Consider the following 12,500-nt stretch of genomic DNA (forward strand, 5'->3'; position numbering starts at 1 on the left):
ACTATCCACTGGTCTAGATACTGCCCTCTCTATCCACTGCTGCAGGTCTAGATACTGCCCTCACTATCCACTGCTGTAGGTCTAGATACTGCCCTCACTATCCACTGGTCTAGATACTGCCCTCACTATCCACTGGTCTATATACTGCCCTCACTATCCACTGGTCTATATACTGCCCTCACTATCCACTGGTCTAGATACTGCCCTCACTATCCACTGGTCTAGATACTGCCCTCACTATCCACTGGTCTAGATACTGCCCTCACTATCCACTGGTCTAGATACTGCCCTCACTATCCACTGGTCTAGATACTGCCCTCACTATCCACTGGTCTATATACTGCCTCACTATCCACTGCTGCAGGTCTAGATACTGCCCTCACTATCCATGTCTAGATACTGCCCTCTCTATCCACTGGTCTAGATACTGCCCTCATATCCACTGGTCTAGATACTGCCCTCACTATCTATGGTCTAGATACTGCCCTCACTATCCACTGGTCTAGATACTGCCCTCACTATCCACTGGTCTAGATACTGCCCTCACTATCCACTGGTCTAGATACTGCCCTCACTATCCACTGGTCTAGATACTGCCCTCACTATCCACTGTTCTAGATACTGCCCTCACTATCCACTGGTCTAGATACTGCCCTCACTATCCACTGGTCTAGATACTGCCCTCTCTATCCACTGGTCTAGCTACTGCCCTCACTATCCACTGGTCTAGATACTGCCCTCACTATCCACTGGTCTAGATACTGCCCTCACTATCCACTGGTCTAGATACTGCCCTCACTATCCACTGGTCTAGATACTGCCCTCACTATCCACTGCTGCAGGTCTAGATACTGCCCTCACTATCCACTGGTCTAGATACTGCCCTCACTCTCCACTGCTGCAGGTCTAGATACTGCCCTCACTATCCACTGGTCTAGATACTGCCCTCACTATCCACTGGTCTAGATACTGCCCTCACTATCCACTGGTCTAGATACTGCCCCACTATCCACTGCTGAGGTCTAGATACTGCCCTCACTATCCACTGGTCTAGATACTGCCCATCACTATCCACTGGTCATATACTGCCCTCACTATCCACTGGTCGATATACTGCCTCACTATCCACTGGTCTAGATATGCCTCACTATCCCACTGGTCTAGATACTGCCCTCACTATCCACTGGTCTAGATACTGCCCTCACTATCCATGGTCTAGATACTGCCCTCACTATCCACTGGTCTAGATACTGCCCTCACTATCCACTGGTCTAGATACTGCCCTCACTATCCACTGGTCTAGATACTGCCCTCACTATCCACTGGTCTAGATACTGCCCTCACTATCCACTGGTCTAGATACTGCCCTCTTACCCATGGCTAGATACTGCCCTCACTATCCACTGTTCTAGATACTGCCCTCACTATCCACTGGTCTAGATACTGCCCTCACTATCCACTGGTCTATATACTGCCCTCTCTATCCACTGGTCTAGATACTGCCCTCACTATCCACTGGTCTAGATACTGCCCTCTCTATCCAATGGTCTAGATACTGCCCTCACTATCACTGGTCTAGATACTGCCCTCACTATCCACTGGTCTAGATACTGCCCTCACTATCCACTGCTGCAGGTCTAGATACTGCCCTCACTATCCACTGGTCTAGATACTGCCCTCACTATCCACTGCTGCAGGTCTAGATACTGCCCTCACTATCCACTGGTCTAGATACTGCCCTCACTATCCACTGGTCTAGATACTGCCCTCACTATCCACTGGTCTAGATACTGCCCTCACTATCACCTGGCCAGGTCTAGATACTGCCCTCACTATCCACTGGTCTAGATACTGCCCTCACTATCCACTGGTCTATATACTGCCCTCACTATCCACTGGTCTATATACTGCCCTCCACTATCCACTGGTCTAGATACTGCCCTCACTATCCACTGGTCTAGATACTGCCCTCACTATCCACTGGTCTAGATTACTGCCCTCACTATCCATGGTCTAGATACTGCCCTCACTATCACTGGTCTAGATACTGCCCTCACTATCCACTGGTCTAGATACTGCCCTCACTATCCACTGGTCTAGATACTGCCCTCACTATCCACTGGTCTAGATACTGCCCTCACTATCCACTGGTCTAGATACTGCCCTCTCTACCCACTGGTCTAGATACTGCCCTCACTATCCAACTGGGTCTAGGAGACTACTGCCCTCACTATCCACTGGGCCCTCACTATCCACTGGTCTAGATACTGCCCTCACTATCCACTGGTCTAGATACTGCCCTCACTATCCACTGGTCTAGATACTGCCCTCACTATCCACTGGTCTAGATACTGCCCTCACTATCCACTGGTCTAGATACTGCCCTCTCTATCCACTGGTCTAGATACTGCCCTCACTATCCACTGGTCTAGATACTGCCCTCACTATCCACTGGTCTAGATACTGCCCTCACTATCCACAGGTCTAGATACTGCCCTCACTATCCACTGCTGCAGGTCTAGATACTGCCCTCACTATCCACTGCTGCAGGTCTAGATACTGCCCTCACTATCCACTGGTCTAGATACTGCCCTCACTATCCACTGCTGCAGGTCTAGATACTGCCCTCACTATCCACTGGTGTAGATACTGCCCTCACTATCCACTGGTGTAGATACTGCCCTCACTATCCACTGCTGCAGGTCTAGATACTGCCCTCACTATCCACTGGTCTAGATACTGCCCTCACTATCCACTGCTGCAGGTCTAGATACTGCCCTCACTATCCACTGGTCTAGATACTGCCCTCACTATCCACTGCTGCAGGTCTAGATACTGCCCTCACTATCCACTGGTCTAGATACTGCCCTCACTATCCACTGAGAAACACATCAGCAGAACATGGAAGGATGTGAAATCATTTCCCCATAGATGTTCCTGTTGATATTCCTCCGTACCGAGGTGAAGTGTTTACGTTGTGAATATGTGCTTTATGAGGACATCGGCATCAGGCTCTTATTTCTCAGGGATACAGACCAGTGTAATGGTCTGGTCTGTGGTGGAAGCATGACTGATGACTTCCACCCACCACCACCACCACAGTGTAATGGTCTGGTCTGTGGTGGAAGCATGACTGATGACTTCCACCCACCACCACCACCACAGTGTAATGGTCTGGTCTGTGGTGGAAGCATGACTGATGACTTCCACCCACCACCACAGTGTAATGGTCTGGTCTGTGGTGGAAGCATGACTGATGACTTCCACCCACCACCACAGTGTAATGGTCTGGTCTGTGGTGGAAGCATGACTGATGACTTCCACCCACCACCACAGTGTAATGGTCTGGTCTGTGGTGGAAGCATGACTGATGACTTCCACCCACCACCACAGTGTAATGGTCTGGTCTGTGGTGGAAGCATGACTGATGACTTCCACCCACCCACCACCACAGTGTAATGGTCTGGTCTGTGGTGGAAGCATGACTGATGACTTCCACCCACCCACCACCACAGTGTAATGGTCTGGTCTGTGGTGGAAGCATGACTGATGACTTCCACCCACCCACCACCACAGTGTAATGGTCTGGTCTGTGGTGGAAGCATGACTGATGACTTCCCACCCACCACCACAGTGTAATGGTCTGGTCTGTGGTGGAAGCATGACTGATGACTTCCCACCCACCACCACAGTGTAATGGTCTGGTCTGTGGTGGAAGCATGACTGATGACTTCCACCACCCACCACCACAGTGTAATGGTCTGGTCTGTGGTGGAAGCATGACTGATGACTTCCACCCACCCACCACCACAGTGTAATGGTCTGGTCTGTGGTGGAAGCTATGACTGATGACTTCCACCCACCCACCACCACAGTGTAATGGTCTGGTCTGTGGTGGAAGCATGACTGATGACTTCCACCCCCCCCACCACAGTGTAATGGTCTGGTCTGTGGTGGAAGCATGACTGTGACTTCCACCCACCCACCACCACAGTGTAATGGTCTGGTCTGTGGTGGAAGCATGACTGATGACTTCCACCCACCACCACCACCACAGTGTAATGGTCTGGTCTGTGGTGGAAGCATGACTGATGACTTCCCACCCACCCACCACCACAGTGTAATGGTCTGGTCTGTGGTGGAAGCAATGACTGATGACTTCCACCCACCCACCACCACAGTGTAATGGTCTGGTCTGTGGTGGAAGCATGACTGATGACTTCCACCCACCACCACAGTGTAATGTCTGGTCTGTGGTGGAAGCATGACCTGATGACTTTCCACCCACCCACCACCACAGTGTAATGGTCTGGTCTGTGGGTGGAAGCATGACTGATGACTTCCACCCACCCACCACCAGTGTAATGGTCTGGTCTGTGGTGGAAGCATGACTGATGACTTCCACCCCACCACCACAGTGTAATGGTCTGGTCTGTGGGTGGAAGCATGACTGATGACTTCCACCCACCCACCACCACAGTGTAATGGTCTGGTCTGTGGTGGAAGCATGACTGATGACTTCCACCCACCCACCACCACAGTGTAATGGTCTGGTCTGTGGTGGAAGCATGACTGATGACTTCCACCCACCCACCACCACAGTGTAATGGTCTGGTCTGTGGTGGAAGCATGACTGATGACTTCCACCCACCACCACCACAGTGTAATGGTCTGGTCTGTGGTGGAAGCATGACTGATGACTTCCACCCACCCACCACCACAGTGTAATGGTCTGGTCTGTGGTGGAAGCATGACGATGACTTCCACCCACCCACCACCACAGTGTAATGGTCTGGTCTGTGGTGGAAGCATGACTGATGACTTCCACCCACCCACCACCACAGTGTAATGGTCTGGTCTGTGGTGGAAGCATGACTGATGACTTCCACCACCCACCACCACAGTGTAATGGTCTGGTCTGTGGTGGAAGCATGACTGATGACTTCCACCCACCCACCACCACAGTGTAATGGTCTGGTCTGTGGTGGAAGCATGACTGATGACTTCCACCCACCACCACCACAGTGTAATGGTCTGGTCTGTGGTGGAAGCATGACTGATGACTTCCACCCACCCACCACCACAGTGTAATGGTCTGGTCTGTGGTGGAAGCATGACTGATGACTTCCACCCACCACCACAGTGTAATGGTCTGGTCTGTGGTGGAAGCATGACTGATGACTTCCACCCACCCACCACCACAGTGTAATGGTCTGGTCTGTGGTGGAAGCATGACTGATGACTTCCACCCACCACCACAGTGTAATGGTCTGGTCTGGGTGGAAGCATGACTGATGCCTTCCACCCACCCACCACCACAGTGTAATGGTCGGGTCTGTGGGTGGAAGCATGACTGATGACTTCCACCCACCCCCACCACAGTGTAATGGTCTGGTCTGTGGTGGAAGCATGACTGATGACTTCCACCCACCCACCACCACAGTGTAATGGTTCTGGTCTGTGGTGGAAGCATGACTGATGACTTCCACCCACCCCCACCACCCAGTGTAATGGTCTGGTCTGTGGTGGAAGCATGACTGATGACTTCACCACACACACAGTGTAATGGTCTGGTCTGTGGTGGAAGCATGACTGATGACTTCACCCACCCACCACCACAGTGTAATGGTTGGTCTGTGGTGGAAGCATGACTGATGACTTCCACCACACAGTGTAAGGTCTGGTCTGTGGTGGAAGCATGACTGATGACTTCCACCCACCACCACAGTGTAATGGTCTGGTCTGTGGTGGAAGCATGACTGATGACTTCCACCCACCCACCACCACAGTGTAATGGTCTGGTCTGTGGTGGAAGCATGACTGATGACTTCCACCCACCACCACCACCACAGTGTAATGGTCTGGTCTGTGGTGGAAGCATGACTGATGACTTCCACCCACCACCACCACACCACCACCACCACCACCACCACCACCACCACCACCACCACCCCTCCACTCACTTCTCTTTTCTTCCCCCAGGACGGTGCACTACGAGGGGGGGAGCTGTGTCCATCCACGCCCGCTCCCTCTGGAGGCTGGAGACGCTACGAGTGGCGTAAGTTCAACTACGTGACACGTCTCATCTCACCTCCGTATGTCAGCGCCAATCTGTTACCACTAGACTCTATAGACTATAACGGTTCAGGGCCAGACTCAGACTATAACGGTTATCAGGGCCCAGACTCAGATGCAGACACGGGGGGGGGGGGGGGGGGGGGGGGGGGGGGGGAGGTGGTAGGAGTCTGATATTTATTAGTTCCAAAAAAAGGGAGCAGGGAAGAGAATGGTCGTGGACAAGCAAAAAGGTCAAAACCAGATCAGAGTCCAGGAGGTACAGACTGGTCAGGCAGGCAGGCTCGAGGTCGAGGGCAGGCAGACTGGTCAGGCAGGCAGGCTCGAGGTCGAGGGCAGGCAGACTGCTCAGGCAGGCTCGAGGTCGAGGGCAGGCAGACTGGTCAGGCAGGCAGGCTCGAGGTCGAGGGCAGGCAGACTGGTCAGGCAGGCAGGCTCGAGGTCGAGGGCAGGCAGACTGCTCAGGCAGGCTCGAGGTCGAGGGCAGGCAGACTGGTCAGGCAGGCTCGAGGTCGAGGGCAGGCAGACTGGTCAGGCAGGCTCGAGGTCAGGGCAGGCAGACTGGTCAGGCAGGCTCGAGGTCAGGACAGGCAGACTGGTCAGGCAGGTGGGTACGGAGTCCAGAAAACAGGCAAGGGTCAAAACCGGGAGGACTAGCAAAAGAGAGAATAGCAAAAGCAGGAGCATGGACAAACATGCTGGTTGACTTGAAACAGACAAGATGAACTGGTACAGAGAGACAGGAAACACAGGGATAAATACACTGGTACAGAGAGACAGGAAACACAGGGATAAATACACTGGTACAGAGAGACAGGAAACACAGGAATAAATACACTGGTACAGAGAGACAGGAAACACAGGGATAAATACACTGGCACAGAGAGACAGGAAACACAGGGAGAAATACACTGGTACAGAGAGACAGGAAACACAGGGAGAAATACACTGGTACAGAGAGACAGGAAACACATGGATAAATACACTGGGGAAAATAAGTGACACCTGGAGGGGGTGGAGACAATCACAAGGACAGGTGAAACAGATCAGGGCGTGACAATAGACACTGTAATATTATCACTCTATAGACACTGTAATATTATCACTCTTTAGAGACTGTATCACTCTACAGACACTGTAATATTAACACTCTATAGACACTGTAATATTATCACTGTATTGACACTGTAATATTAACACTGTAATATTATCACTCTATAGACACTGTAATATTAACACTCTATAGACACTGTAATATTAACACTGTAATTATATCATTCTACAGACACTGTAATATTAACACTGTAATATTAACACTCTATAGACACTGTAATATTATCACTCTATAGACACTGTAATATTAACACTCTATAGACACCATAATATTAGCACTGTAATATTATCACTCTATAGACACTTTAATATTAACACTCTATAGACACTGTAATATTAACACTGTAATATTATCACTCTATAGACACTGTAATATTATCACTCTAGAGACACTGTAATAGTATCACTCTATAGACACTTTAATATTAACACTCTATAGACACTGTAATATTAACACTGTAATATTATCACACTATAGACACTATAATATTAACACTGTAATATTATCACTCTATAGAGAGTGTACCATTAACACTCTGCCCCCCCAGCAGTGTAGATCAGGGTGAAGTCACCGCATGGTATTGACTCCTTTAACACCCTGTTTCCTGACCTGGGGTTGTAAGTGTTAATAATAGACCTCCCAGTAACACTGTCTCCGTCAGCGGGGCCCACTGCCAACGTGGTGTACACTGTCTCTGTCAGACCCAGGTCTGTGGAGAGAAGAAGAGCCCTCCTCCCATCCAGGGTCATATACACACAGACTGTTTGCGGTTGAAGTGTCTAATTACAAACAGCATGGTAGTAGTCCCCCGATAACACAGACAGAGATTTCTCTCCTTGTTTTGTATCAGGGCTTATTGGATATACTGTAGGGTTCATGGTTTCTGATGAGGACAAGGTTTGGGGTTGAATATAAATACTCTGCCCTCTGTAGCCTGTTGTGTTGTGTTCTGTTCTGTCAGACAGACGGTTTGGGGTTACAGTTAGTACTGTATGTCTACAGGACAGTATAGAAATAGGTTTGGGGTTACAGTTAGTACTGTATGTCTACAGGACAGTATAGAAATAGGTTTGGGGTTACAGTTAGTACTGTATGTCTACAGGACAGTATAGAAATATGTTTGGGGTTATAGATAGTACTGTACATCTACAGAGCAGTATAGAAATAGGTTTGGTGTTATAGATAGTACTGTATGTCTACAGGATAGTATAGAAATAGGTTTGGGGTTATAGATAGTACTGTATGTCTACAGGACAGTATAGAAATAGGTTTGGGGTTATAGATAGTACTGTACGTCTACAGAACAGGACAGTATAGAAATAGGTTTAGGGTTTTAGATAGTACTGTATGTCTACAGGACAGTATAGAAATAGGTTTGGGGTTATAGATAGTACTGTATGTCTACAGGACAGTATAGAAATAGGTTTGGGGTTATAGATAGTACTGTATGTCTACAGGACAGTATAGAAATAGGTTTGGTGTTATAGATAGTACTGTACGTCTACAGGACAGGACAGTATAGAAATAGGTTTGGGGTTATAGATAGTACTGTACGTCTACAGGACAGGACAGTATAGAAATAGGTTTGGGGTTATAGATAGTACTGTATGTCTACAGGACAGTATAGAAATAGGTTTGGGGTTATAGATAGTACTGTACGTCTACAGGACAGGACAGTATAGAAATAGGTTTGGGGTTATAGATAGTACTGTACGTCTACAGGACAGGACAGTATAGAAATAGGTTTAGGGTTATAGATAGTACTGTACGTCTACAGGACAGTATATAAATAGGTTTGGGGTTATAGATAGTACTGTACGTCTACAGGACAGGACAGTATAGAAATAGGTTTGGGATTATAGATAGTACTGTATGTCTACAGGACAGTATAGAAATAGGTTTGGGGTTATAGATAGTACTGTATGTCTACAGGACAGTATAGAAATAGGTTTGGGGTTATAGATAGTACTGTACGTCTACAGAACAGGACAGTATAGAAATAGGTTTAGGGTTTTAGATAGTACTGTATGTCTACAGGACAGTATAGAAATAGGTTTGGGGTTATAGATAGTACTGTACGTCTACAGGACAGGACAGTATAGAAATAGGTTTGGGGTTATAGATAGTACTGTATGTCTACAGGACAGTATAGAAATAGGTTTGGTGTTATAGATAGTACTGTACGTCTACAGGACAGGACAGTATAGAAATAGGTTTGGGGTTATAGATAGTACTGTACGTCTACAGGACAGGACAGTATAGAAATAGGTTTGGTGTTATAGATAGTACTGTACGTCTACAGGACAGTATAGAAATAGGTTTGGGGTTATAGATAGTACTGTACGTCTACAGGACAGTATAGAAATAGGTTTGGGGTTATAGATAGTACTGTACGTCTACAGGACAGTATAGAAATAGGTTTGGTGTTATAGATAGTACTGTACGTCTACAGAACAGTATAGAAATAGGTTTGGTGTTATAGATAGTACTGTACGTCTACAGAACAGTATAGAAATAGGTTTGGGGTTATAGATAGTACTGTACGTCTACAGAACAGGACAGTATAGAAATAGGTTTGGTGTTATAGATAGTACTGTACGTCTACAGGACAGTATAGAAATAGGTTTGGGGTTATAGATAGTACTGTATGTCTACAGGACATTATAGAAATAGGTTTGGGGTTATAGATAGTACTGTACGTCTACAGGACAGGACAGTATAGAAATAGGTTTGGGGTTATATATAGTACTGTACGTCTACAGGACAGTATAGAAATAGGTTTGGGGTTATAGATAGTACTGTACGTCTACAGGACAGGACAGTATAGAAATAGGTTTGGGGTTATAGATAGTACTGTACGTCTACAGGACAGTATAGAAATAGGTTTGGGGTTATAGATAGTACTGTACGTCTACAGGACAGGGCAGTATAGAAATAGGTTTGGTGTTATAGATAGTACTGTACGTCTACAGGACAGTATAGAAATAGGTTTGGGGTTATAGATAGTACTGTACGTCTACAGGACAGGGCAGTATAGAAATAGGTTTGGTGTTATAGATAGTACTGTTTCACTTTATATAAAGTAGGTTAACAAGGACAACTTTCATTGTTCCAGATCACCCACCTCTTTTCTTTTAAACTCCAGCATTGTGTAACGCTAAGAACCAGGAAGCAAGTGCAGGGAGTGAATTTAATAAATAAGGCAACATGGAACAAAACAAGAAACACCAGTAGCGTACAGACACAGAAACACCAGTAGCGTACAGACACAGAAACACCAGTAGCGTACAGACACAGAAACACCAGTAGCGTACAGACACAGAAACACCAGTAGCGTACAGACACAGAAACACCAGTAGCGTACAGACACAGAAACACCAGTAGCGTACAGACACAGAAACACCAGTAGCGTACAGACACAGAAACACCAGTAGCGTACAGACACAGAAACACCAGTAGCGTACAGACACAGAAACACCAGTAGCGTACAGACACAGAAACACCAGTAGCGTACAGACACAGAAACACCAGTAGCGTACAGACACAGAAACACCAGTAGCGTACAGACACAGAAACACCAGTAGCGTACAGACACAGAAACACCAGTAGCGTACAGACACAGAAACACCAGTAGCGTACAGACACAGAAACACCAGTAGCGTACAGACACAGAAACACCAGTAGCGTACAGACACAGAAACACCAGTAGCGTACAGACACAGAAACACCAGTAGCGTACAGACACAGAAACACCAGTAGCGTACAGAACACAGAGCTACACCAGAAACACCAGTAGCGTACAGACACAGAAACGCAGGGGGAGTAGACGTGACTCATCGCCTTTTAGTTAAATGTGGTTTTAATGTTGACATGTTGGCAGGATTCAGTCTTTTAGTTAAATGTGGTTTTAATGTTGACATGTTGGCAGGATTCAGTCTTTTAGTTAAATGTGGTTTTAATGTTAACATGTTGGCAGGATTCAGTCTTTTAGTTAAATGTGGTTTTAATGTTGACATGTTGGCAGGATTCAGTCTTTTAGTTAAATGTGATTTTAATGTTAACATGTTGATAGGATTCAGTCTTTTAGTTAAATGTGGTTTTAATGTTAACATGTTGGCAGGATTCAGTCTTTTAGTTAAATGTGGCTTTAATGTTAACATGTTGGCAGGATTCAGTCTTTTAGTTAAATGTGGTTTTAATGTTAACATGTCTGGAGGATTCACGGCTGTTTACTGTGTTATTAGCTAAAATAAAGAAATGTTTTCTTATCAGACTAGTCACTACGTCTAGTCCAGAATGTCCCGAACTCTGTCCTGGGGACCACAAGGGATGTCGCAGCACTAGTCAGCTGATTCAAATAACCAGCTCATCATCGAGCCTCGATTAGGACCCAGGACCGAGTTTGGGAAACGATGCTCTAGTACTAGTCAGTATCACACCCACTGGGGGCCAGATCTTCAGAGGTGTCTCCTCTCTCACTGTCTCCTCTCTGTCTCTCTGTCTCTTCTCTCTGTCTCTCTGTCTCTCTCTGTCTCTTTCTCTGTCTCTATCTCTCTCTGTCTCTCTGTCTCTGTCTCTCTTTCTCTGTCTCTGTCTCTGTCTCTCTTCTCTCTGTCTCTTCTCTCTTTCTGTCTCTTCTCTCTGTCTCTTCTCTCTTCTCTCTTTCGCTGTCTCTTCTCTCTCTTTGTCTCCGTCTCTTCTCTCTCTCTGTCTCTCTGTAGGTGGAGCGGCAGCCACACCCGCTGGGGTCAACCCTTCCGTCTCCGTCATGTGACCACGGGGAAGTACCTCAGTATCATGGAGGATAAGGGCCTGCTGCTGATGGACAAGGAGAAGGCTGACGTCAAGTCTACTGCTTTCTGCTTCCGCCCCTCCAAGGTACACTTCAGCCTGGCTCTGCCATGCACACACACACACACACACACACACACACACACACACACACACACACACACACACACACACACACACACACACACACACACACACACACACACACACACACACACACACTACCCCTTACAGTAACAGTATACTGTTGATCTGCACAGAGGAGTCTTCAGCAACATGCCTCCTGCACTAGTGAGATGTTGGGTGATGGAGGCTGGAGTCTCTTGTAATGAGATGTTGGGTGATGGAGGCTGGAGTCTCTTGTAATGAGATGTTGGGTGATGGAGGCTGGAGTCTCTTGTAATGAGATGTTGGGTGATGGAGGCTGGAGTCTCTTGTAATGAGATGTTGGGTGATGGAGGCTGGGGGTTGTGGTTATATAGAAACAGATTGCTGTCCTCTAATGGTTCCTACAGCTCTC

The 12,500-nt window shown here is 47.3% G+C and overlaps 1 protein-coding gene across 1 annotated transcript in view; it reads left to right on the forward strand.

Moving 5' to 3' along the window:
• Positions 1–5,588: 5,588 nt before the first annotated feature.
• The window catches only part of LOC115190095 (ryanodine receptor 2), a 222,833-nt gene continuing 215,921 nt past the window's right edge, over positions 5,589–12,500 (forward strand). The window contains exons 1-3 of the mRNA XM_029748570.1: positions 5,589–5,628; positions 5,983–6,058; positions 11,911–12,067. Of these exons, the coding sequence (XP_029604430.1) occupies positions 5,589–5,628; positions 5,983–6,058; positions 11,911–12,067 (273 nt within the window). The remainder of the gene's footprint in view (positions 5,629–5,982; positions 6,059–11,910; positions 12,068–12,500) is intronic.

Source organism: Salmo trutta, unplaced genomic scaffold, assembly GCF_901001165.1.
Source record: "Salmo trutta unplaced genomic scaffold, fSalTru1.1, whole genome shotgun sequence".
Lineage (NCBI taxonomy): Eukaryota > Metazoa > Chordata > Actinopteri > Salmoniformes > Salmonidae > Salmo > Salmo trutta.